The sequence below is a fragment of the Schistocerca gregaria genome, chromosome 2 (genome assembly GCF_023897955.1).
Source record: "Schistocerca gregaria isolate iqSchGreg1 chromosome 2, iqSchGreg1.2, whole genome shotgun sequence".
Lineage (NCBI taxonomy): Eukaryota > Metazoa > Arthropoda > Insecta > Orthoptera > Acrididae > Schistocerca > Schistocerca gregaria.
Genome location: NC_064921.1, coordinates 854,649,000 through 854,676,861, shown reverse-complemented (window position 1 = coordinate 854,676,861; position 27,862 = coordinate 854,649,000). Strand labels below are relative to the sequence as shown.

General features: G+C 39.3%; 2 protein-coding genes across 5 annotated transcripts in view; one reads left to right on the top strand and one right to left on the bottom strand.

The window, feature by feature from the left end:
* The window catches only part of LOC126335223 (WD repeat domain phosphoinositide-interacting protein 3), a 149,466-nt gene extending 141,962 nt beyond the window's left edge, over positions 1–7,504 (bottom strand). The window contains exons 1-3 of the mRNA XM_049998258.1: positions 7,422–7,504; positions 7,159–7,335; positions 6,850–7,032 (exon numbers count right to left, since the gene is read on the bottom strand). Coding sequence (XP_049854215.1) covers positions 6,850–7,032; positions 7,159–7,335; positions 7,422–7,488 — 427 coding nt within the window. The 5' untranslated portion in view covers positions 7,489–7,504. The remainder of the gene's footprint in view (positions 1–6,849; positions 7,033–7,158; positions 7,336–7,421) is intronic.
* An 85-nt stretch (positions 7,505–7,589) lies between these two features.
* LOC126335224 (rRNA methyltransferase 2, mitochondrial) overlaps positions 7,590–27,862 on the top strand; it is a 90,574-nt gene continuing 70,301 nt past the window's right edge. For 3 of the 4 annotated variants that reach the window (XM_049998259.1, XM_049998261.1, XM_049998260.1), the window contains exons 1-2: positions 7,737–7,927; positions 8,000–8,139. In XM_049998259.1, coding sequence (XP_049854216.1) covers positions 7,737–7,927; positions 8,000–8,139 — 331 coding nt within the window. Of the gene's footprint in view, positions 7,675–7,736; positions 7,928–7,999; positions 8,140–27,862 lie in introns of those variants that run through there. The other variant, XM_049998262.1, reaches the window with a different exon arrangement.

The following is a 27,862-nucleotide window of genomic DNA, read 5'->3' as shown; positions in this document are numbered from 1 at the left end:
ATAATGACCCTGGTTGTTGTGTACGATGTATTATACCTGTAAGTACAAATATATTTACTGGCACTAAATGTCTTTTACTCACTATTACTTACTCAACTGCGTCAACTCGAATAAGTTATGGGCCCAGCGTAGCATTTGGAATAAGTATATTCATAACACAGTAGTGAGAAAGTATTGAAAAAGTTCCAGGTAGTGCATTTGCATGAAGTATGGGTTATTCTTACACGATGAATGCAACTCTTATTCTTTACATTAAGAAAGATCAAAGTTACTGTTAAAATGAGTACAGCACAAATTCCACAGATTGAAAGACTAATGGGTTGCGAAAACAATGCAATATGGAAATTTGCAGTGGAAGCGTTTTTACGTTTGGATGACCTATGGGATGTGGTGGGTGGGACAATGAAATCCACAGATCAGAATTATTCAAGTATATTACTGGTTGACTCGGTGAATTATGTTCACATTGAAAAAGCTGCGACAACGAAAGAAGTCTGGGACAAATTATGAAGCGCATTTCAGGATGGAGGTCTTAAAAGAAAAGTAGGATTATTAAGTGAGTTAATTACCACTCAGCTGGAAGAATTCAAACTTGTAGACAAATATGCCACCTCGAACCAACTGAGAAACATTGGATTTGAGATCTTGTTGAATGGATAGGGACACTACCGTTGGTAGGACTGCCCGAAAGGTATACACCTATGATTAAGGGGATGGAAAGTTCAAGCATACCGATCACAGGTGACAGTGTTAAAGTGAAAATCCTACAGGATGTAAAGAATACTTCAAGCTGTCATGTGTTGGGGAAGGAAACTGTATCTGCTCTTTATTCAAAAAAGAAAAGGAAAATATCAGTGAGGTGCTACAGATGTCAGAAGAAGGGGAATATTGCATCTCAGTGCAGAGAATAAGTAAACCCAAGATCAGACATGCAGCAAAAGAGGTATTTTGCTGATAGCCCAGAGGCAGGGACCAATAATAAAGGTAAGGCGCTCTCATGTTTTTATTCTTTTGGAGATTTGGGTAACTGTCCACTGAAATGGGTTTTAGATTCAGGTGCAACTGTGCATGTTGTTAAAGACAAATCTCTTCTTTATGATGTTAAAGATAAGACTCATATAGGAATATCTACTGTTGATGGCAGCAAGCTCCAATGTCATTTGGCTGAGGAACTAGACCTACATGTAAGTGTAAATAGTGAACCCAATATGGTTGCAGCACATGATGTTCATTATGTAAAAAATGTTGCGAGTAACCTACTGTCTGTAGGAGAAATTGTCAAGAAGGAAATACAGTCACTTTTGAAATGCATGGAGCAACAGTAATCAACGAAAATGGTGAAGTTATAACTACAGCAAGGAACAAAAGGGGTATTTTTTTAAGTTGGATACCACTGCAGTAAACTTAGAAATGTTAGTAATTCGTTATACTCAGCGGAAGGTTTTTTTTATAGCACTGCAGACTTGAACACTTAAATAGAAAGAGTATATCCTTAATAAAGGTAATGGTAAAGGGAATGCAGAATTATAGTGTATCCAAGGACCCTTGTGAGATATGCATAAAAGGAAAACAAATGAGGCTACCTTTTAAAACTAGTAAAAGCAAATCTGTAGAGGTCTTATAGTTAGTTAATCCATACAGATGTATGTGGCTTAAAGGAGTGCGAATCTATAGGTAGGAGTTGTTATTTCCTTACATTTATTGATGATTATTCACAATATACTCATGTTTATTTTCTTAGTTCCAAAGAGCAAGCGTGTGTGACTTTTGAGAAATATCATAATATGGTGAAAAGGTGTATGGGAAAGAAGATTAAGATCATCAGGTATGACAACGGGAGAGTATATAATAACCAGAAATTGAAGACACTTCTTGCAAAAATGGGAATTAGGCATCAAACTACAATAAAGTACAGCCCATCTCCAAATGGGGTCTGAGAGGAATAGGGCCATTGTCAAAAAAGCAAGGAGCATGATAACTGATGCTGATTATCAAAAGATTTTTGGGCAGAGGCAGTATCAACGGTCATGTATTTGAACACTAGATCACCTACAAAAGCATTAAGGAATAGAACCCCCTATGAGATATGGGTAGGAAGGAAACCTGATCTAAGCAATAGAAGGGTTTTTAGTTGTGATACAATGGAGCACATTCCAAAACAAATGAGAGGAAAATGGGACCTAATAAAAAGTACATTTTTGTAGGCTATTGTGAGAAATTCAAAGGGCTACCGATTACTGGATCCATTGAATAAAAGGATAGTCACAAGCAGAGATGTAGTATTCTTTGAAAATAAAAAGGACTGTGAAGAGGTCAAGACTACTAAGTTAACTGCACCTAGTTACAAGAGCGAAACCTTAGGTGAAGAAAGAGAAAGTGAAAAACAGAAAGAGGATAGTCAAAGGCAAATGGAGACTAACTGTGATGGCAATGAGTTTTAGGATGAAAAAAATGAAGAGAACAACGTAAGGCATTCTTCTTGCATTCAAAAACAAAAAGAATATCTGGATTTCGAGGTGTACGCAGTTCTGTCTTTTAATGATGAGCCAGCAACAGCAGAAGAAGCAATGGGTGGCCTGAACTCTCAAGAATGGAAAGAAGCAATGAAGAGGGAATTGGAATCTTTTATCTCGGAATGAAACCTTTGAATGGGTAAAAATGCAGCATATAATAAACCATTACAGGCAAGATGGGTATTCGCAAAAAAAAAAAAAGTATTCGCAAAACAAGGGGTAGATTACAAAGAAACTTTTTCACCTGTAGTCAAGTATGCCTCACTGAGATAGCTTTTAGCCTGGGCACAAAATGAAATTTAAAACTTCATCATATGGATGTAAAAACAACATATTTAAATGGGAAATTGGAGGAGGAGATATATGTCATTCCACCAGGAGAAGTCATGAAAACCAGATTGGATAGGGAAAAGATCTGGCGTTTGTGAAAAAGTATTTATGGACTTAAATAGAGTGGACATTGCTGGAATTGATTTCTACATAAAAAATAAATATGAACATGAAGCAATCTATGGCAGATCCCAGGATATACTATAAAAGGGAAGAGATAACAATAATGGCAAAATGGGCGGACAACTTCTTTATCCTGATTGAAAATGAAAGCCAAATGGGAATTTGTAAGAAACAGCTGCAAACCAAGTTTAAGGTGCATGATTTGGGAGAAGTTAAACATTATTTAGGTATGCAGATCACTGAGGATGAAGAGAGAGAAGAATTGAGCATAAAATCAATCATCATATACATAAAAAATCTAAAGGAAACTTGGCACGAGTGACTGTAAACCCATAACTATGCCAATGGAAGGAGTAGTGAAATTAAATACAAATGAGGCAGATGTGGAATGTGTCAAGAATGTTCCATATTTAGAAACAGTAGGGAGTCTGTTATATTTGTCTCAAACGTCACAACCTGACATTGCTTTTGCCACCAACGCAGTGAACAGACATTGCAGAGACCAACAGGAAAAGCACTGGGAAGCTCTGAAAAGGATATTCCGATATCTAAGAGGAACATCAAACCACGAATTAAGATATCATAATAAAGAAGGCAATGCAAAATTAGAAGGCTACAGGATGCGGACTGGGGGAGTGAATTAGGAGATAGGCACTCCACTACTGGCTGCTGCTTTAAATTAAGGGTCGGCCTCACTTCATGGTCCTGCCAGAAGCAAAAAACAGTCGCATTGAGTACCATAGAGGCCGAGTATTTGGCGCTATCTTACACCACACAGGAAGCACTATGGCTAAAAACATTAATATGTGAAATAGAACTCAATTTACTTGTAAATTGTGGAAGCTATAACAATCTTCTGTGACAATAAAGGTGCCATTACCCTACCTAAAATTGATGTCACAAGTGCTAGGACAAAACATATTGATCAAAGGCACCATTTTATTCAGGACCTCATAGAGCGACAGAACATTGCCGTGGACTACCTGCACACAGAAGACATGTTGGCTGTCCTGCTGACAAAACCCTTGGATGAAGAGAAATTTGAAAAGACCGAGGGGCTATTTGGTTTATCTTATGAAGGCAAAACACAAAATATATGTTCAAAGGGGATGTTGGAATTGTGTGAACATTATATTTCGTGTGAGACGGCGGCAAAATGCATCGTGTGAAATATAATAGACCTCTCTGGTGCTATTGTATGCTTTGATTTTTATGTGTGTAATATAACGTTCCTTGGTTGTTGTGTTCGATGTATTTTACCTGCAAGTGCAAATATAGTTACTGGCACTAAATGTCTTTTACTCACAATTACTTATTCAACTGTGTTGACTCTAATAGATACTAGTGCAAATCATTGTTGAGTACTGTTCGAGTGTTTGGGATCTGCACCAAGTGGTATTAAAGGAAGACTTCAAAGCAGGTCAGAAGTGGGGTGAAATCAAATGGGAATCACTGGAGGATAGGCAACATTCTTCTCAAGGAGTGGTATTGACAAAATTTAGAGAACTGGCAACCATAAGGGTGAGGTCATAAAAATCCATGGAATGTGCAAATAACTAAACTAATGAATAGTTAGAGAACGGAGATGTGTGACAGTAGGACTGGTGAGGCTGCTTCATGTGTCTACCTGAACCAACCATGAATGTCATTCCATGTGTTTCTCTGTGGCAACATTTTAGTGTTGTCACAACTATATAGATCACTATTGTTTTCATCACAGTCACTTGCAGTTCGATTGAAAGATGGCAAAAGCACTGCCAGCTGTCAGGAGTTATTTTTTGCCAATTCTACTAGACAGTAAAAGAAGTGCTACTCAAGGACAAATCTTTGCTTTAACCCCAAGTTCAGCACGAGTACGCTGCAACCCAATTTGAATGATTATGTATATTTGCTGGGATCGCAACCCTGTTTGAATTAAGAAGTGTGTTGCCAAAATGCTGAAGAATTTGTTTCAGCAACATTCAGAAAAGAACTCTCAACATCTCAAGTGGATCTACTAACAAGTCTCTATTTCCAGAAAGCTATCTACAAATGTTCGTTCACCTTCTACTTATCACTCTCATAGGAACCACACAGTAAAACTGGCCTACAAGTCATTGATCAACTGGAAACTAATTACAAGTGGTGTCCAACAAGTTACCATCTTAGGCCTCTTACTTTTTCTTGTGTCCATTAATGCCCTTTAAACAGTAATATTACCAGAAGCCAAATTTGTTATGTCTGCAGATGACACAAACATCACCATAAATAACAAAACAGTCCAGTTTTAAAACAGTGATTAAAGCAATTTTCAGGTCAATGGAAGCATCCGATTCCACCCGTCTGCTGACCCATGACGTAAGGGTGTTGTGGTGTGTGACGCCATTACGGCGCGCAGTTTATGAGCTGATTGTGTTGAGGTCAACCGCAGCTGCCGATAACGAAACACCAACTACAGCAAAAACTATGGGAATTGGAATCAGTCAAATCCCTTGACCACAGATGACGATACCAAAACACCAACACCTGCATATAAAACTCTACAAAAATTATAATCGGTCATGTCCCGTGACCGTAACTATTGATATGAAAAAACCAACACTTACAACTATGAAAAACAGAACCAAAACAATAGCCCCTCAAAAATTCAAAAGTCAAACATCCCTACATAGATTAACACATTTGATACACAATAAATACACGAAACATTACAACTTGAGAAACATTGACCCAGAAAAACACTTACCTACCACCAACAAATTTTGGTCAAAGGGAAGTGTCCGATTCTTGTAGATTTTGTAATCATATTTTTTCTTCATCATTTTGTGTGTTTTGAGGGGGTTTTTTTGCCCCCTCCCTAAAACCCCCAATTTTTCACGGTTGTCCTTAGTTTGATTGTGTTTTTAGAGGGAGATGTTATTGTCATATTTATACGTATTTTCGCGTTTTTTGCTGTGTATATGTAGCGACATCATAGGCACTATATTGAAGAAGCTTAGAATAGCCATTTCTGCCATAGAATGGCGTCATGGGTCAAAGCAGACGGGTGGAATCAGACACTTCTGTGATCCTCAATTTTCATGGACAATAATAAATGATTTCTACGAATTTTGCAATCAAACTTTGAAAAGACAGACTATATGCTGTTAAAAACTTGCAGGAGACTACGTCTAAAATATGATAAGCATATAGAAGAGAGACAGAGTGTAACATTCTTGGGATTACAACTTCATGAAAAATTCAATTGGGAGGAGCATATCGCAGAATGGCTTAAAAAAGTATCTTAATAAATCTATGTGCAATGTGGAAACTGTCCAACACAGGTGATAAGTTTGAATATACAATCCAAAACATGATGTCATAGCAATCATTAACATTATGTCACTGTCAGAGCCAATGACTTGTATTTAATATTCTTCTTGACACATAATGCCATATGCCAGCACCCATAAAAGCTTGGCTGCCAATAAAGTTTAGCTTAAAAGAAGTGTGGAAGATTTATCAATGACCAACTCCTTTTATTCCACTGATAAATTTCTTAGCAGAACCAATTAATATACGAATCCAAAATTTATCAAATATTATGTTACTGGTACAAAAAATCTGACTTATGTACATCTGAAATGATGTGACGTGGTAAATTTAAATAAGTGTTGTAAACTAAGTGTATGTCTGATGATGACTGGCTAAAATAGCCAAAGATTATCATGTGTAATTCGGGTTGTGATAAGTTAATTACTACGCCTACCTCTCAAATGAATGTATGTTCAACATTTTTTGACTTATCTTGCAGCTACAAAGGCCATTTCACTTAGGGTCAAATCGACACATTTGCTGGTAGTCATTTATTTAGTTATGCAGTATTTACTCACACATTTTACTGAACTATAATCTATCAACTCACCCTTAGGATTTGGATTAGTTTCAAACACGTGTAGCTGTTGTGGATTTGCTGTGAATGTGTAGACTTTGATTACACCTTCCAGTATAACGACAATTCTATCTCTCCTGAGACGTACTCCTCGGACAGGTGCATTGAATTCCATCGCAATGACAGGTGACTTCTTCAAATCATCCCATATCATCACTAAACAGAACAAAGCATTACATACACCGATGAATACATAACAAGAAAACTATTATGTCTACATGTGTTCGATTTAATTTGAAATACACATATCTTACTATTACTTATATGTAGCTATGTAGTAACCTCTGTTCGGAGGGTAGAGCGGCCGGGGTCCACCTCCGACAAGCGCCAAATAATTGCACCGGAACAGCATTTCAACATAACCAAGACCACCTTCAGAAAAATCTTGTCGTTCTTTTTCTTTTAGTGGATCACAGTTATACACTCGAAAACCATTTTCCATTCCGCATGCAAAGCATCCTGAAATGTCGAACGTCTGTAAGCAAAACTGCGCACGTTGTACACTGTACACATTGCGGTGTCACCACGCGCATGACAATTCTCACCTTGGTCCTGATTGAAACCCGCATAGAGGAGCCCATTATTGTATGGATTGGTGGTTCCTAAATTCATGTCTCTTGTTATCGTGTGCGGTACCAAGATAAAGAAAATTTAACCTAATTTTATCTACATGCCTCCCCAGTAGTGCTGTAACCACTACTCTACTGCAGCCATTTTTATTGACATTCGCGTCCAACCAATAAGATTTTTTATTTCCCCACCTTAGACGCGGCCAAAACAAAACATAGTCGCAAAGCGGTAAGTGTTTGGTTGTGAAAGAGGATTTATGGTTCGCTCGGTTGTCTGAGGAATTATATGAAATGTATGGCAAAGTGTTAACGCCTGTCCACGTTAGAGGCATTGCCAGTAGAACTTGTCGCTGTGTTTTCAGCACTACAACTGGACATATGAAACAACAGATCCCACGAAAGAAAGGAAAAAGTTCTCATCTGTGGTTGCTCCGTCAATTTTCAGACCCTTACGTGGAGAAAGCCAAGATGTCAAACTACAGGTTAATGTCATTGATATCGGAATTTTTTAAATAGTCTGTTTATGACTAAATAATCTTGAACTTGGTTGATAGGTGTCGCAGTGCATTCAAGTTGAGGGAGATAGATGACAGATTCCATATACTGAGTCCTGGCCAGTGTGTTATAGATTGTGGGGCTGCTCCTGGCAGTTGGACCCAAGTTGCTGTTGAACGGGTTAACGCATTGGGGACAGGTAAAACATTGCATCATTTTTTATATGTTTGTTTGTACATGGTCCATTTTAACAACAGCGAGACACATGAAGGAGTAGCGAGACACATGAAGGAGTACAACACAAAAATATGCAAATGTAAAGAAAATTATTGGTTGCTAGTAATAGTGACTTTGTTATCCACTGTTAACATTTAGTAGTTTGTAAAGTTGTTAATCTGATGTTGACAGTTAATGTCGTCTGTATTACATGGTAACTGAGTGTTAGATTGCCTGTGCCAGTTACATTACGAAAGTTCCACGTTTTTATTAGTATTATTCCTTTAATTCGAAAAAGTTCGTCAGGAGAGAAATAGCTGGCGTAGGTTTAAATATGTTCACGATGAACACGGAGTAAATATCGTCTTGATGAATTTATTTTCGTTTCTATTGTTGTTGTGGTCTGCAGTCCACAGACTGGTTTGATGCTGCTCTCCATGCAATTCTATCCTATGCAAGCTTCTTCGTTTCCAAGTAACTACTGCACCCAACATCTTTCTGAATCTGCTTAGTATATTCATCTCTTGGTCTCCCAGCACAATTTTTACCCTCCACAGTGCCCTCCAATACTAAATTAGTGATCCCCTAATGCCTCAGAACAATTCCTACCAACCAATCCCTTCTTCTAGACAAGTTGTGCCACAAATTCCTCTTCTCCCCAATTCTATTCAGTACCTCCTCATTAGTTACATTATCTACCCATCTAATCTTCAGCATTCTTTTGTAGCACCACATCTCAAAGTCTTCTATTATCTTCTTGTCCGAACTATTTTTCGTCCATATTTCACATCCATACATTGCTTCACTCCATAGAAATACTTTGAGAAAAAGGCTTTCTGACACTTAAATCTATACTCGATATTAACAAATTTCTCTTCTTCAAAAACGCTTTTCTTGCCATTGCCAGTCTACATTTTATGTCCTCCCTACTTCGACCATCATCAGTTATTTTGCCCCCCAAATAGCAAAAGGGTCATTCCATGTCCGTTTAACCAGGGGCTCCAGCTCTTAGCCTCAGAGTTGACTGAAATTCAGTACACTAATTCTACCACATGTGGAACACTCGTGTACAAAGTATTAGTTTCCCCTGCCAATTAGTTCCAGAATTATGACTTGTGAAAGTAGGTAGCATGACCTGGAAATTACAACCCGTATCTGGCAGTCTATCTTCTGACCAACTTCAGGTCTTAATAACTTTTGAACTATTCCGCACTGTCCAGTGAAATTTTTACAACCCAGTAACATCCATTTAGAGAACACATTCCATAAATCAAAACACCAACAACATATTTCTGAAGCAAAAAAAAATTCCAAAATGTGATTTAAAAAATGTAATATGTTAAAAGGTACATATTGTAGGTGCCCTCTATGCCAAATATAATTCACTCAAAAGGGTATAAATTTTTTTTTGTGGTAAGCATAATGTGGCCTAAACAAACACACAGAACTCATCATGCCCATATCAGTCACAAAAATGAGTTACATGCACATGAAAATGCAAAAATTTCAAAAATCACCTGATTTAGTTAGACTACATTTCCATATCCTCATTTTGTGTTTGTTGATGTTCATCTTGTAGCCTCCTTCGAAGACATTGTCCATTCTGTTCAACAGTTCTTCCACGTCCTTTACTGCCTTTGACAAAATTACAATGACATTGGCAAATTAAATTTTTTATTTCTTCCCCATGGATTTTAATTCCTACTCCAAATTTTTCTTTTGTTTCCTTTACTGCTTGCTCAATGTATATATTGAACAACATCGGGGATAGGCTACAACCCTGTCTCACTCCCTTTCCAACCACTGCTTCCCATTCATGCCCCTCGACTCTTATAACTGCCATCTGGTTTCTGTAGAAATTGTAAGTAGCCTTTTGCTCCCTGTATTTTACCCCTGCCATCTTTAGAATTTGAAAGAGAGTATTCCAGTCAACATTGTCAAAAGCTTTCTCTATGTCTACAAGTGCTGGAAATGTAGGTTTGACTTTCCTTAATCTATCTTCTAAGATAAGTCATAGGGTCAGTATACTCTCACATGTTCCAATATTTCTACAGAATCCAAACTGATCTTTCCCCAAGGTCAGCTCCTACCAGTTTTTCCATTAGTCTGTAACGAATTCATGTCAGTATTTTGCAGCCGTGTCTTATTAAACTGATAGTTTGGTAATTTTCACACCTTTCAACAACTGCTTTCTTTGGGATTGGAATTATTATGTTCTTCTTGATGTCTGAGGGTATTTCTCCTGTCTCATACATCTTGTGCACTAGGTGGAAGAGTTTTGTCAGGGTTGCTATCCCCAAGGCTGCCAGTAGTTCTAATGGAATGTTGTCTACTCCCGGTGCCTTGTTTTGACTTAGATCTTTCAGTGCTCTGTCAAATTCTTCACGCAGTATCATATCTCCCATTTCATCACCACCTATGTCCTCTTCGAATCGCGTAAAAATGTGAGAGTTCATAATGTTTGTGTACATGAATTACCCACATCTGATTTTGGTAAGTTTATACTAGAGGATTCAGTGTTAGAAGTCTTGCCTGGTATCACTAATTTTTTCACTCATATCAGTGTGTGTAAACACAACTCAAAAAGGTCACTAATATATACATACACATAGGTACCTATCTGCATGATTGTTGTTAATGTTATGACTGTGAATGACAACAGTGCATGTTGCCTCAGTTTACTTAGTATTTTGGGAATTAGTGTGTTGGGATTGTGTACCTGCTGTTTCATTGGGCCCTATGCAGTGGGTCAGAAGGAGGGATTTCTAGCGAGGCTCTCTCCCATGGTTATTTATATTAAGTGTAAAAAAAAAAAAAAGACAAGAAGTTCGCAGAGCAAGACATGCTTCAGGCAGAGACTGAGGCCACAAAAATTGACTTAGACCAACTGGGGGGGGGGGGGGGGGGGGAGGAAGTGGGACATGTGTAGGGATAATAGGAAAGGTTCAGAAAGGGAATTGTTCAGAATTGATTGTTATGTTACCTTTGTGCTAAAGACAGATTTGGCCAATTACCTGTTGAGGGAGAGAAGCATCATTCAACTGTAGAAGACAGGAGATGCAGCAGTTCATTAACAAGACATTAAGTGACAGATTGAGGACAAGATAAATGGAAAAAGATAGTTGCTGCTACCATTTAACAGTCTTGGGAAGTTTGTAAACAAACAGCTACAGGGAAAAGTAATTTCAGGATACCAGGTCATAAGTATTGTAAAACACAGTGCTGCCCTTGGTCAGGTAATTGGGGATAGTGAGACACAGAAAAGGAATTTGAGCGAAGAAGATCTGGTATTGATAGTTAGGAGAGAAGGTAGCAACAGGGCCAAGAATAAGTAATAATAGTCATTAGTGAATGACTTCTCCCAACATAATGGACGGTGCTAGATCCAGGTGGCACTTAATTGAAAAACCTGCATCCCTATTGATTAAATTGTCCACCATAAGGATATGTATGGCCTCCTTAGGAACACAGTCCTATAAAGACACTGCTGAGGTTAAAACTTCAGTCTTGTTGTGAAATGTGATTCCCTGTGTCCAGGCACTGCTTCGCTACTACTGATTTATCGGGTTGCCCCAGCCGTGTGTGATGATGGTGTTCAGTACAACATTCTTGCATAGTTTGGCATGGGATCATATATACTCTATGTTTGCTAAGGCCAAGATTGTCTTTGACTGAACACAACAAATTCTTCACTTTTTTTGGTGTCAGCAATACACTTGATGTCATTTCTCTTCAGAATTCTTTCTATTCTTGAAGACATGCTGCCAAAATACAGCAAGAAATCATTGCAATTGGTGCCTCTGAACCTTCGTTTACATTGCTGCTCTGAACTTGCTTAGAGCAGAATGTGTGGCGTATCTGTCTATCAGAATAGCCATTGTGTTCGAATACCATTTTTAGCCTCCCCCCATCAACCATGGACCTTGCTGTTGGTGGGGAGGCTTGCGTGCCTCAGCGATACAGATAGCCGTACCGTAGGTGCAACTACAACGGAGGGGTATCTGTTGAGAGGCCAGACAAATGTGTGGTTCCTGAAGAGGGGCAGCAGCCTTTTCAGTAGCTGCAGGGGCAACAGTCTGGATGATTGACTGATCTGGCCTTGTAACAATAACCAAAACGTCCTTGCTGTGCTGGTACTGCGAATGGCTGAAAGCAAGGGGAAACTGTGGCCGTAATTTTTCCCGAGGGCATGCAACTTTACTGTATGATTAAATGATGATGGCATCCTCTTGGGTAAAATATTCCGGAGGTAAAATAGTCCCCCATTCGGATCTCCGGACGGAGACTACTCAAGAGGATGTCATCAGGAGAAAGAAAACTGGCGTTCTACGGATCGGAGTGTGGAATGTCAGATCCCTTAATCGGGCAGGTAGGTTAGAAAATTTAAAAAGGGAAATGGATAGGTTAAAGTTAGATATAGTGGGAATTAGTGAAGTTCGGTGGCAGGAGGAACAAGACATCTGGTCAGGTGATTACAGGGTTATAAACACAAAATCAAATAGGGGTAATGCAGGAGTATGTTTAATAATGAATAGGAAAATAGGAATGCGGGTAAGCTACTACAAACAGCATAGTGAACGCATTATTGTGGCCAAGATAGATACGGAGCCCACACCTACTACAGTAGTACAAGTTTATATGCCAACTAGCTCTGCAGATGACGAAGAAATTGAAGAAATGTATAATGAAATAAAAGAAATTATTCAGATAGTGAAGGGAGATGAAAATTTAATAGTCATGGGTGACTGGAATTCGGTAGTAGGAAAAGGGAGAGAAGGAAACGTAGTAGGTGATTATGGACTGGGGCAAAGAAATGAAAGAGGAAGCCGCCTGGTAGAATTTTGCACAGAGCACAACTGAATCATAGCTAACACTTGGTTCAAGACTCATAAAAGAAGGCTGTATACATGGAAGAAGCCTGGAGATACTAAAAGGTATCAGATAGATTATATAATGGTAAGACAGAGATTTAGGAACCAGGTTTTAAATTGTAAGACATTTACAGGGGCAGATGTGGGGACTCACCACAATCTATTGGTTATGGCCTGTAGATTAAAACTGAAGAAACTGCAAAAAGGTGGTTAGTTAGTTAGTTATATTACTTGTTCCATGGATCATGAACACGATTCTTTCGTAATGATGTGGAACGTGTCAAAGTACACAAGATTCATTTATCCCAAATAATCATTGTTAGTCTTATATACGGTACAATTGTTAATGCTTACTGTATTTCTTTGGCCTATGTCTAAAAATTCATCTACGGAGTAGAAGGAGTTGTCATTCAGGAATTCCCTTAACTTACTTTTGAATGCCGATTGGTTGTCTGTCAGACTTTTGATATTGTTTGGCAATTGACCAAAAATCTTTGTGGCAGTATAATTCACCCCCTTTTGTGCCAATGTCAAATTCAATGAACGGTAGTGAAGGTCACCCTGTCTCCTAGTATTGTAGCTGTGGACTGTGCTATTAATTCTGAAGTGATCTGGGTTACTAACAACAAATTTCATTAGGCTGTATATATATTGTGAAGCTACTGGCAATATCCCTAATTCTTTAAATAATTGTCTACAAGATGATCTTGGATGAGCCCCAGACATTATTCTGATAACACGTTTTTGTGCAATAAATACCTTCTTTCTTGGTGATGAATTGCCCCAGAAGATGATTCCGTAAGAAAGCAATGAATGAAAATATGAAAATATGCGTGGTAAGCTAACTTACTGATGTGCTTGTCTCCAAAATTTGCAATGACACTAATAGCATAGGTAGCTGAGCTCAATCGTTTCAGTAGATTGTCAATGTGTGTCTTCCAGTTTAAATTCTGATCAATACAGACACCCAGAAATTTTGAACAATCTGCTTTAGCTTAAGATTTTCCCCCACACTCTATATTTATTTTCAGTGTTATGCCTTTCCCTGTACTGAACTGTATGTACAGTGTTTTTTCAAAGTTCAATGAAAGTCCATTTGCGGAAAACCACCTAATAACTCTTTGAAAAACATTATTTGCATTTTCCTCAGCTGATTCTTGCTTTTTAGGCTTGATTACAATACTTCTGTCATCTGCAAAGAGAACCAAGTTTGCATCTTCATGAATATAATTAGGCAAGTCATTAACATATATTAAAAACGATAAAGGCCCCAAGACAGAACCCTGTGGTACCCCATTCTTGATACATCCCCAGTCTGGATAATCTGCTGCCCTTTGTGTACTATGTGGGTTTACTGTTTCAACCTTCTGCATTCTACCAGTTAAATATGAAGTGAACCATCTGTGTACTGAACCATTCATTCCATAGTACTTCAGCTTATCTAAGAGGATTTCATGATCCACACAATCAAAAGCCTTAGAGAGATCACAGAAAATTCCAATTGGTGATGTTCTACTATCCAGAGCATTTAAAATTTGATCAGTGAAAGCGTGTATAGCACTATCTGTTGAAACACCTTTCTGAAAACTGAACTGACATTTTGTTAAAACGTTATTCCCACTAATGTGTAAAGTTACTCTTGAGTACATTACTTTTTCAAACACTTTTGAGAAGGATGTCAGAAGTGAAATAGGACGATAATTGTTGACGTCTGTCTTGTCACCTTTTTTATACAAGGGTTTAACTGTGGCATATTTCAATCTGTCAGGAAATATTCCCTGATTCAATGAGCTATTACATATGTGGCTAAGAACTCTACTTATCAGGTGTGGACAAGATTTTAGTATTCTATTGGAGATACCATCAGTTCCATGTAAGTTTTTATTCTTAAGTGAATTTATTATTTTCTTAATTTCAGACGGTGAGGTGGGTAAGATTTCAATTTCATTTGTTTGCACCGGGAATGCCTCTTTCATATAGAGTTCTGCCCTATCTGGTGAGCAGCTGGTGCCTATATTTTCCACTACATTTATACAATGATTATTAAAAATATTTGCAACCTGTGATTTTTCATTTATAAGCTTTTCATTGTGCTTAACAGTAATACTGTTGTCCTGTGACCTTGGTTGCCCTGTTTCCCTTTTAACTATATTCCATATTGTTTTAACGTTGTCATCAGAGGTGCTAATCTCAGACTAGATACACATACTTCTGGATTTTTTATAACTTTCCTTAATATATTACAATATTTCTTATAATGGTTGAGCTTTTCTTCATCTTGACTTATTCTAGTGTTTTGGTATAATTCCCATTTCCGGCTACAAGAAATTTTAATCCGTTAGTCAGCCATGGTTTTTTATCAAGTTTATTTGAATTATGATTCACTAATTTCTTAGGAAAACTGTTTTCAAATATACCCACAAGTTTATCATGGAATAAGTTAAATTTAACATTTGCATCAGGTTCCCGATAAACATCCCCCCAGTCTACCCTTTTCAAGCTTTCCTTAAATTGTTGAATTGTTATAAGGTTAATTGGGCGTATTATTTTGTTTGTTTTTTTCACATTACTGTATGGAGCAAAGTCATGAATTGAAAGTAGCTGTGCATCGTGATCAGAAAGCCCGTTCTTAATAGGATAGGTGCTTACTTCTTTTACTTTATCTTGGTCTATGAAAATGTTATCTATCAGGGTGCTACTGTCTTGTACAATACGAGTAGGAAAATCAATGACTGATGTCAGATTGTAAGGGCAAAGTAATAGTTCAAGGTCGTTCTTCTTGCTTGAGTGTTTAAGAAAATCTACGTTAAAATCTCCACAAATGATAATGTGTTTTCCCTTTTCTGACAGATAACACAGCAAGAGATCTAGGTTTTTAAAAAAACATTTGAAAATTTCCAAGTGGGGACCCATACACAGTCACAATTATGAATTTACCACTGTCCAATTTAAGCTCACAAGCACATACTTCAATGTGCTGTTCTACACAGAATTTTGTGGTTTCTATGTTTTTAAAACTATGTTCCCCCTTAACATAAATGGCATCTCCTCCTTTCTCCATATTGTCTCTACAAAAATAAGTTGCTAGTTTATACCCATTAATATTTACATTTTCCATTTGTGTAGTTATATGATGTTCAGACAGGCACAGTACATCAACTTCTGTTGTATTTTTAATATTCTCAAAACAAATTACTAGTTCGTCTATTTTGTTCCTTAATCCCCTGATATTTTGGTGAAATATATTAACACAACTGTTTCCTCTACCTTTATTCGAACCATTTATTTTTTTACCTTTAAGAGCTGCCTGCCTGGACATCTTGTTCAATCTAAAAAAGGTGCCCCTATGCCCTTTCGGGTCACAGGGGTTTTGCCTTGAGTGCTAGTGGCCCCCTTTAGACGACCTACAATTAAATCAGCTACTCTATCCTTCCCTAGACTATTTAGGTGCAGGCCATGTCGAGTGTATCCCCATCTCCCAATGCTACCAACAGGCACTGTATAAATGTGTGTTTTTGCACCGTCCAGCAGCTGCTCGCTCAACTCTCTGTTAACTCGCCACACAGAAGGGTTAACCGAGGGCTGATCATAACGCTGCAATACCTCAACAAAACCCACATTCGTACATCCTGTTGCAGCTCCTATTTTATCCAGGTCACTCTTAATATCATAATTCCTATCCTTAGCCAGGCTGTTTCGTGCCCCACCTATTACTATCACCTCATCATTCTTGTCAAAGTCTCTACAGAGTGGTCCTATGTCTTCTATCACCTGGCTAAGCCTAGCACTTGGCTTAAACAAACTCGTGACCTGGTAATCTGCTCCTAATTTTTCCTGCACTAGTTGCCCTACACCCCTCCAATGACTGCTACCTAGCAGCAAGACTTTTCTTTTCCTATTACTAGATTTTCCCGACCTAATGCTGTTACCAATTTTAGTAGTCTGCTGCACCCTACTTTCAACTACTCCTGTTTTTGGCTCCTCCCTTCCTACTTCAGGTAACAAGGAGAATTTATTCATAACTGGAACTTCGACAACATCTACATGGCTGGTCCCTTTTCGCGATTTCCTTGTTACCAATTCCCATTTCCCGCATTCTTTTTCCCCCTTTAACTTAGCTAATTCAGTTTTCACCGAATCTAGTTCAGCCTGAAGGGCACACATTTTTCCCTCCTGTTGTACGAATCTTTTTTCTATACTACAGAACCTACAGTTCCATGGGAGAGCCAAAAGCATAATCTCGTCAAATTTCCCGCTACATGAGCCCCAATGAAAAACTCCCCCACATACCACACCCGATTCTATCTTCCTACGGCAGCTTCCACACTTAGTACTCATGGCCATGTACAGTAATAAAATTTAAACAATGATCTCTTAATACAACAAACTATATTCTTAAATCAGTAAGATAATGAACCTACAATGGATGTAATCTAACGAGCTACGTGAATTTAAACAATCGTTACCTGAAAGTAAACAAACGCCAAATGGAAAGTCTATGAACAAATAAGTTTGAATAATCTACAATCTGACGATAAAAAGTCTTTAATTATTGACCAAAGAAGTATTTAAGATTATAGGCACAAAGTTAAGTAATAATAAGAGGTCTACACACGCACGAAATTTACGCCTACAAATGTAAACAAACACTGACGAAAACCGGCTGTTTAGTAAAACCTTCTTTACGAGTAAAATACGCTAATCTTCGCGAAACCTTCAATACACAGTCTAATACAGACGTTAATTTAACTATCTAAACTATAATTTACACTAAGTTTAATATTATTCTATTACTGAACACTTAACTTTTGCCAGAGCTCCGAAAGCGCGCGCACTGCTTGCTGCAGGGCTGTCACCTTTTTTTGAATTTAAGGAGATGGGACATGGATAAACTAAAAGAACCAGAGGTTGTACAGAGTTTCAGGGAGAGCATAAGGGAGCAATCGAAAGGAATGGGGGAAAGAAATACAGTAGTAGAAGAATGGGTAGCTTTGAGGGATGAAGTAGTGAAGGCAGCAGAGGATCAAGTAGGTAAAAAGACGAGGGCTAGTAGAAATCCTTGGGTAACAGAAGAAATATTGAATGTAATTGATGAAAGGAGAAAATATAAAAATGCAGTAAATGAAGCAGGCAAAAAGGAAGTGCAAAATGGCTAAGCAGGCATGGCTAGAGGACAAATGTAAGGATGTAGAGGCTTATCTCACTAGGGGTAAGATAGATACTGCCTACAGGAAAATTAAAGAGGCCTTTGGAGATAAGAGAACCACATGTATGAACATCAAGAGCTCAGATGGAAACCCAGTTCTAAGCAAAGAAGGGAAAGCAGAAAGGTGGAAGGAGTATATAGAGGGTCTATACAAGGGCGATGTACTTGAGGACAATATTATGGAAATGGAAGAGGATGTAGATGAAGACGAAATGGGAGATACGATACTGCGTGTAAAGTTTGACAGAGCACTGAAAGACCTGAGTCAAAACAAGGCCCCCGGAGTAGACAACATTCCATTGGAACTACTGACGGCCTTGGGAGAGCCAGTCCTGACAAAACTCTACCATCTGGTGAGCAAGATGTATGAGACAGGCGAAATACCCTCAGACTTCAAGAAGAATATAATAATTCCAATCCCAAAGAAAGCAGGTGTTGAGAGATGTGAAAATTACCGAACTATCAGTTTAATAAGTCACAGCTGCAAAATACTAACGCGAATTCTTTATAGACGAATGGAAAAACTAGTAGAAGCGGACCTCGGGGAAGATCAGTTTGGATTCCGTAGAAATGTTGGAACACATGAAGCAATACTGACTCTAAGACTTACCTTAGAAGCTAGATTAAGGAAGGGCAAACCTATGTTTCTAGCCTTTGTAGACTTAGAGAAAGCTTTTGACAATGTTGACTGGAATACTCTCTTTCAAATTCTGAAGGTGGCAGGGGTAAAATATAGGGAGCGAAAGGCTATTTACAATTTGTACAGAAACCAGATGGCAGTCATAAGAGTCGAGGGGCATGAAAGGGAAGCAGTGGTTGGGAAGGGAGTGAGACAGGGTTGTAGTCTCTCCCTGATGTTATTCAATCTGTATATTGAGCAAGCAGTAAAGGAAACAAAAGAGAAATTTGGAGTAGGTATTAAAATCCATGGAGAAGAAATAAAAACTTTGAGGTTCGCCGATGACATCGTAATTCTGTCAGAGACAGCAAAGGACTTGGAAGAGCAGTTGAATGGAATGGATAGTGTCTTGAAAGGAGGATATAAGATGAACATCAACAAGAGCAAAACGAGGATAGTGGAATGTAGTCGAATAAAGTCGGGTGATGCTGAGGGAATTAGATTAGGAAATGAGACACTTAAAGTAGTAAAGGAGTTTTGTTATTTGGGGAGCAAAATAACTGATGATGGTCGAAGTAGAGAGGATATAAAATGTTGACTGGCAATGGCAAGGAAAGCGTTGCTGAAGAAGAGAAATTTGTTAACATTGAGTATAGATTTAAGTGTCAGGAAGTCATTTCTGAAAGTATTTGTATGGAGTGTAGCCATGTATGGAAGTGAAACATGGACGATAAATAGTTTAGACAAAAAGAGAATAGAAGCTTTCGAAATGTGGTGCTACAGAAGAATGCTGAATATTAGGTGGGTAGATCACGTAACTAATGAGGAAGCATTGAATAGGATTGGGGAGAAGAGAAGTTTTTGGCACAACTTGACCAGAAGAAGGGATCGGTTGGTAGGACATGTTCTGAGGCATCAAGGGATCACCAATTTAGTATTGGAGGGCAGCGCAGAGGGTAAAAATCGTAGAGGGAGACCAAGAGATGAATACACTAAGGAGATTTAGAAGGATGTTGGTTGCAGTGGGTTCTGGGAGATGAAGAAGTTTGCACAGGATAGAGTAGCATGGAGAGCTGCGTCAAACCAGTCTCAGGACTGAAGACCACAACAACAACAACCATTTTTAGGGGTTGTAGTTCACCAGGCAGACTGTCGGTGTGGAAGACCTCATGTGCTATATGTACCAAAGAGTGTTAGACACTAGTGTGTTTTGTAGGATGATGACAGCATGTGGCCCGCAAATATAACTCTGTGTGAGTTGGTTTGCGGTATACGCTAGGTCCAACTGTACCATCAGCTTTTCTTCTAACCGTGACTGCCAGGAATTTTAAGATACCATCTTTCTCCATTTCCATTGTAAACTGCATATTTCGATGGAGTGAGTTCAAGTGTTGGAGAAACATTGGTAATGTCTGTATTCCATTTATCATATACATACCTCCAGTAGCAAGAAGGTTGGAGACGTGCCAACTAAAGTGCCTTTTCCTCGAAGTCTTCCAATAATAGTTGACCACCAAGGGAGTCAGACTACTTCCCACGGTGACACTGTCCACTTAATCAAAACTTTGGTTTTTTAATTGTAAATAAGTGTAGGTAAACACAAGTCTAAACAGTGCCAGAATACCTTTCTCAAATGTGCTGCTGATAACTTCTAATGTGTTCTGCGCAGAGGTATTTTCGTAAATGAAGGTACAACGTCAAAGCTAACTGAAATATGTGATGATTGTAGCTTAAGAGTCTTCAGGCATCCTATAAAGTCTTCTGAATTCCAGATATGATGATCACATTTGCCTGTGAGTGGCCCCAACAGTGAAGTAAGATATTTAGCTGGGAAATATGTAGGAGCTCCAGTGTTTCTCATGGGCATGCTGTAACAAGCGAACTATCCAACATTTGCTGAATTTAAAAATCAAATTGACACTTCACCCAATGCTAGAATTAAACAAAAGGCAAGGGCAGCCCCAGTGAGAGACAGAAGTTATGTTATACATGACAAGAACAACATACTATCACTGCATCCAAATATCTCTTCAAATGTCTCAGCTAAGTCCTGGGACTTGGCAGATAACTTCATCAGAGCACCAGCAGACTGGTGTAAACAACAAGCTAGGGATCACGAAATATCCAAGTGTAGCATTTTGAGCAGTCATAAAATATGCCAGAGCAGAAGTGAGTGGCAACGGAGTGAGCCACAGGCTGGTCAGAGTGTTATGCATTTCAATGCAGAACACGGCTGAGTGGCATTGCGAAGCAGAGCCAGCTGGGTGTGGTATAACAAAACCGACTCTGCAATACACTAGCGGAAGAACAGAAGTCTTCCTCACTTGCCAACACGAAAGTGTTTAGAGTATGTGCCTTAAGCCTCAACCATTTTTGTACTAAATGATTCTCATCTCAGTATCACAGCCTACACTACAAGCTTGTGATACTTGGAGCAACATCCCAGAATGCAGTATTGGGTCCGATGTTTGATCACGAGACAGGGCAGCCTGCCCTGAGTCACGAGGGAGACATCTGCTTACGGGCATTGTCAGCTGTGCTGCCACACTGTCATCATGGTTGCAGCCGGAGATGTTGCTGACAGTGCCATTCAACTGATGCCATGCTCTTTGTGCTGTCAGTAATGTTGGACATGTGTGGTTTCACATGAGAGGCAACTGGATGCCTCCAGCAAACTGTTTCTGAGATGTACTATGGCTAAGGGCCAGAATAAAGAAATTAATTGAACAAATCTACTGTCATCCTGACATCTCATTTCTCTCCACAGGTGATAACCCAAGGATCATTTAACACTGTTGTCGGAACACTGACATCGCCTTTGTAGAACAGTGTCTGAGCTTACAGCCTATAGTACAGTAAGTCAAAGAAAAAGATGTTATATTTTGGTCTTGGAGAAGCAGTTTGACAGTAGTGTGTTTTGTAAAGTAGATTTTATTGGAAGCAGGGACCCAGTGGATTTGTTTAGTTTTAGAGGTAATGGAAGTCATGATTGGTTAGTGCCTGTTAGGTGTGTTCAGTGTAACCTTGATGGTCACACAGCGCCATGTACGAAATCAGTTCCAGTAAAATGTAATTATTTGGGGCTTTTGGCTAGGCAGTGCCGGGAGTTGAGATGGCTCATGGTTTGACGTAAAAATTAAGTTAATGTATGTTGTTTTCTTGTCTTGTAAATGTTAGTTCTCAAAACGGGTGTTGTCAAGGACAAAGCTTCAGCAGAACCACAGATGCAAGGTGTGTCAGAACCGGAAGCAGTACACCAACTGTTACGAAAGGTGGCACAATGCAAAACTGCTTGGGTTGGTAAAATCATGATTGTCACAACGGGGTATAGATTTGTCAGTCAAAAGTTTAATTGCTCCTTTTTCTGTTAAAGTAACCGAGGATGTGCCGGCCTTTGTGGAAGACTTGGAAATCTGGCTCAGATGGAAGGTGGGACTGATAAGCAATTATTGAGTGTTGCAAAATTGAGACTAACAGGGGGAGGGAAAACTTCTGAGGGGCTTACAGAAGCTCGTAAGGGAACCATAACTTTTGAAGAATGTAAAGATGGGTTAATTCAGAGATATAACAAAATGAAATAGTGACTGATGTTATAGGGAATGATCACGGGTAATTACAAAGAAAAGTACAGAAACTGTGGAACAATTTGCAGGTAGGAAAATTACTGAGTGTACCTATGAATTAGGACAGAAAGCCATAGTTTATGAATTCCAGTGGATTGGCTACCCCAAGCACAAAAGAAGCAGAAGGAAGTTGAACTCAAAAGGGATTGGAATTAATAATAAAAGCTTATAAGTTGGGAATAGAAAATTAGAAGTGATTGTGCAAGAAGCCTAGTAATGAAATAAGTTCCATGGTGTCTGAATTAAGGAGCAGGGCAAGAGGGCCTGTGGAAATGTGTGATATTAAGTAATAGGGTTAAGGGAACCAGTCATTGGAATAATTCTTAAGAGGCGAAATAGGGCCAGAAGGGCTGGTTGCCATTGCCAGGAACTCTAGTGTAAAGGTTAATCTAGTACGGTGAGGGACTGGGTTTTGATGAAAAGGAGGGCAGTGTTGCATAGTGACCATATTCAGCCAAAAAATATGCCAGAGTCGAAATGATTTGCAGCAGAGACAGCCACAGGCAGATGAGAATGTTATGCGTTGCAAAGCTAAACATGGATGAATGGCATTGTGGAGAGGAGCCAGCTGGATGCAGTATGCAGTATAGCAACAGCCGACACTGCAATATGCTAGTGGATGGACAGAAGTGTTCCCTCATTTGCCACCATGGAAGTGTTTACATGCCTGAAGCACTATACAATCATAGTCTGGAGCATATAGGTGCTCAACCTTTTGATGTACTAAATGTCAACCTACACCATGAGCCTGTGACAACCCCGGTGACATCATGACCCCAAGACAGGGCAGCCTGCCCTGCGTCACGAGATAGCCAACAACTCGCTGGACGAATTTCATGGCCACCGCTAACTTTGCTGCCATAATGTCATCACAGTTGCAGCTGGAGATGTTGCTGACAGCGGCATTTGAATGATTCCAATCTTGGCCCCACTTTTTGCACTTGTAACAATGCCAGACGTCTATTTTTTTTTGGATGAGGGGCAACTGGAGGCCTCTACAAATCTGTTCATGATGTACTGTGGCCAAGGGCCGGAATAAAGAAATTAATTGAACAAATGTGCTGTCGTTGTGATGTTTCATCTCACTCGCCATTCGTGAAAGTCCAAGAGTCATTTAACACAAGTATAATCATCCTGAGGCTCAATCACAAGAAGGAAATGCACCAAGTCAATACACAGTGTTTAACCTCACAGATAGGATTTTGATGATGCAGCGGTTTTGATGCTTGAGAAAGGGTTGAACTATGCACCAACACCTGGGACAACTCCAAGCCAAGATGTAATAGCTGGCAAAGAACAGGAAATTTTGAAACTTCCCAGTGATTTTACAGAAGAGATTAAGAGGGACACCTGCCAAATTTTAACCCAAGCCCCACCAAAAAAGTTTAATATCAGTTCAACAGAAAGGAAGGATGTGCAAGACCTGAGGGTGGAAAAAGACCTTGTCATTTTATCTGCCAACAAGAGAAATGCCACCATCCTTCTCACACGAGCTGAATGCAAAAGTGAGATAGAGACATTGCTGGATGATCGTACTTGTTGCTAGTGAAGAGATGATCCGATAGCCAAGTTCCAGAGGAATACATTAGACCTTCTCGAGATGATTTCTGTTTCAACTAAATAAGGACCTGCACCAACAATGGTGCTCGGAGCCATTTGAACTTGCACAACACGCTGCAGTTCCCCCAAGATTGTATGGCCTAATGAAGATACATGGCCAGTAGTGAAACATTGGAGCTCCTATCTATTTCCTTCTAGAGATCCTACTTCACTGTTAGGACCGCTCATAGGCAAATGTGACCATCATGTCTGGAATTCAGAGTATCTCGTAGGATTCTTGAAGACACGTAAGCTACAACTGTTAGCTAATTTGTTAGCTTTGACCTTGTATCTTTATTTATGAAAGTACCTCTGCAGGTTTCATTAGAGATTATGAGCAGCAAGTTTGAGAAATATGTTGTGGCATTGGTTAAACATGTGTGTACCTCAACTTATTTCTTATTCAATAACCAATGTTTTGATCAAGTGGACGGTGTTGTCGTGGATAGTTATCTGTCTGCCATGGTGGCCAACTATTTTATGAAAGACTTTGAGGAAAAAAGCACTGCAGTTGGCGAGTCTCCAACCTTCCTTCTCCTGGTGGTATGTAGATGACATATTTGTGGTATGGCCTCATGGAATAGAAACATTACCAATGTTTCTCCAACATCTGAACTTACTCCATCTGAATATCAGTTCACCATGGAAGTGGAGAAAGGTGGAATATTAACATTCCTGAATGTCGTGGTTAAAAGAAAAGCCGATGGTACACTCGAAAATAGTGTATACCGCAAACCAACTCTCTCGCGGAAGTGTTTTGTGTTCTTTGGTACATAGAGCACATGTGGTCTTAGAGACCAACAGTCTGCCTGGTGAGCTACAACTCCTAAGAATAGTATTCCAACAGAACAGCTGTTATGATAGACAGATAACCATGCATTCTGTTCTAAGCAAGTTCAGAGCAGGGATGTAAATGAAGATATGGTAGCTGCCATTGCAATGCCATTCGTGCCATATTTTGGCAGCATGTCTTCAGGACTATGTGTTTGGTCAGATACGATCTAGGAAATGTGTATATAAGACCCCATGCCAGTGTGTGAGACACCATTGTCATACACGCCTGAGAAACCTGATAAATCAGCTGTTGCAGAGCATTGCCTGGACGTTGGGTATCACATGTTTTACAACAAGACTGAAGTCTTAACCTTAGGCGGTGTCTTTCTGGGACTGTTCTTAAGGGGGCCTTACATATCTGTCCAGCAGGCAATCTTATCAAGAGGGATGCAGGTGTTCAATTAAACACTGCCTGGACTCCAGCACTGGCTGCCATTAAATTAAAACAGAAGAAATGAGAACTTCTGATTCATGAACTGATGCAGTGCACTGCCCACAGTGCAAGTGCGGAAGGCCTTTCTGCCGCTCGCGGCAGGAGGCACTATGAGTGATGCTTTCCTCTAACTGTGACTGTCTTCCCATGCATTATAATGCAGCTCCTGACCTGATAAATGTCACCGCCGTGGGTCAGTACTCATCAGTCGCATCTTGTAGCAGTGATCACCTGAATGTGTAGGTTAGTTGTATCAATGAAATTTTGTGGGATTTGCACAATATGATCCAGAGACAAAACTGAGAAGTATATTAATATGCTCTTCATTTAGTAACAATTTTCACACATCCAGTAAGTCACGTACTGGTCACAGCAGCTGTTGCCTTATAACACCTTTACAATGACTAATGCTTTGGCCTAACATTGGCCCTTACATAATTTTGACAATAGCTTTTACTATTAGTACTATTATAATTATAGCTGAGTCAGCCTTATTTGATCCCCGACAGTTGCAGTGGGCTGCGCACTGCAGTTTCAAGGGCCTACCTCAGCCAGTAATGTAACATGATTTTATAAATGTCTCTACGGCAGTGCTACAATGTTGTCACATAAACAAATATACTTTTGTAATATTCAGCATACAATTCAGCACTTATTTGTAAGAATAATTGACAGTGTAGTTATTGCTGTTGTAGGTAATTAGATGGTTGCTGTTTTCACCTGAAGCTGAACTTTTTGAAATGCTCATAGCAGTGTATACCATTTGTATCATGACAACAATGTTTAAGAAGTAATTAGTATTTTCACCGTCAACACCTGTGTTAATATTCGTATCTCCATTTACAGTATTAGAATAGTTTTTTTTTTTTTTTGGGGGGGGGGGGGGGCAGAGTCTTTATCCAGGACTTAGTTAATTTGTTGAAGAAAGTATCTACATCACCACTAGGTGAGCAGTAAACACAGAGAGTGATAAGTTTCTTATAAGCAGCTAGCTTGGTTACTTCATTTTAAAATGTTTATCTATACCAGTTGTGGTCAGATCTTCTCCAAATTTAAAGTGTGTACAACTCCTGATATAGATACACGATCCCTCAACCTTTAATGTAGATCTACAGTAGCAACTTGCACATTCATCTGATCTGATGATAACAATATATGCTGCAGTTCATCATCTCTACAACAGTGCTGTGAAATGCACACTACCATGCTGCTCAAACACTGTAATTCATGTTCACTCTGATGTACTTTGTTGAACTGCACTTTTGTGGAATAACAGATAATTCTGAGCAAAATTACATGGTGACTGCACACTGCAGTGTGCTACCTGCTATTTCCCTTTTACATGTTGCAAAAGTCTCTAAGCTGGTCGAGATGCTTCTAAAAGAAGGGAGCCTATCGTCATGGTTTATCCTAAAAAAGGCGTAGTATTCTTACTCATGACAAGACATACTTGTCCATGTCTGTCCCCACACCCACTCACCATCCTCTCATTAATCAACTTTACCAGCCTCCCTCCCCCAAATCTGTTGAGGTGCAGACTATGCCTAGTGTAGCCCTATCTCCCGATAGTCCCTTTTGGCACCACTGCAATGTGTTCCCAGCAAACAGTCATCTCCACCATCTCTAGCTTTGCATTGACATGTCTTACAGGGCAAGACTGATCATGCTGCTGGAACAGCCCCACCATGTTCACATTGGTGCAACCAGAATTCTTTAGTTTAAAATCTTTCAGAAAATTAGTAGTAAAATCTCCACAGACTATCATTTTCTTTGTTTTGCCAGCTAGGTGGCATAATAAACAGTCAAATTGTTCTTAGATGATTAGAAATTTTCCCAGTGGGGATCTCTATATTGATAATTATAGATAAATTTCCGATTCCAGCAATTCATAATTGCAGGCTTCCAGTTGTAGGTCGAAGCAGATACTTCTGATATCAGTATATTTGAAACTGGATTTCTCTCTTACATACATGATAGCTCATCTTTTTTTCCATGTTTTCACTAAACAAATGGTGATAATCCTTGAGAGATTTCAGATTTGCAGAATGATATTTTTCACTCTGCAGCAGAGTGTGCACAAATGTGAAACTTCCTGGCAGATTAAAACCAGACTGAGAGTCAAACTCGGGACCTTTGCCCTTCATGGGCAAGTGCTCTACCATCTGAGCTACCCAAGCATGACTCATGCCTAGTCCTCACAGCTTCACTTCCGCCAGTAACTCATCTCCTACCTTCCAAACTTCACAAAAGCTCTCCTGCGAACCTTGCAGAACTAGCACTCCTGGAAGAAAGGAAATAACAAAGTTTGGAAGGTAGAAGACGAGGTACTGGGGGAAGTGAAGCTGTGAGGACAGGGCGTGAGTCGTGCTTGGGTAGCTCAGATGGTAGAGCACTTACCCAAGAAAGGCATAGGTCCCGAGTTTGAGTCTTGGTCCGGCACACAGTTTTAATCTGCCAGGAAGTTTCAAATTATTTTTGCATTCAAATTCATTAAGTTTTTGATTTTCTGGTGGACAGGAAT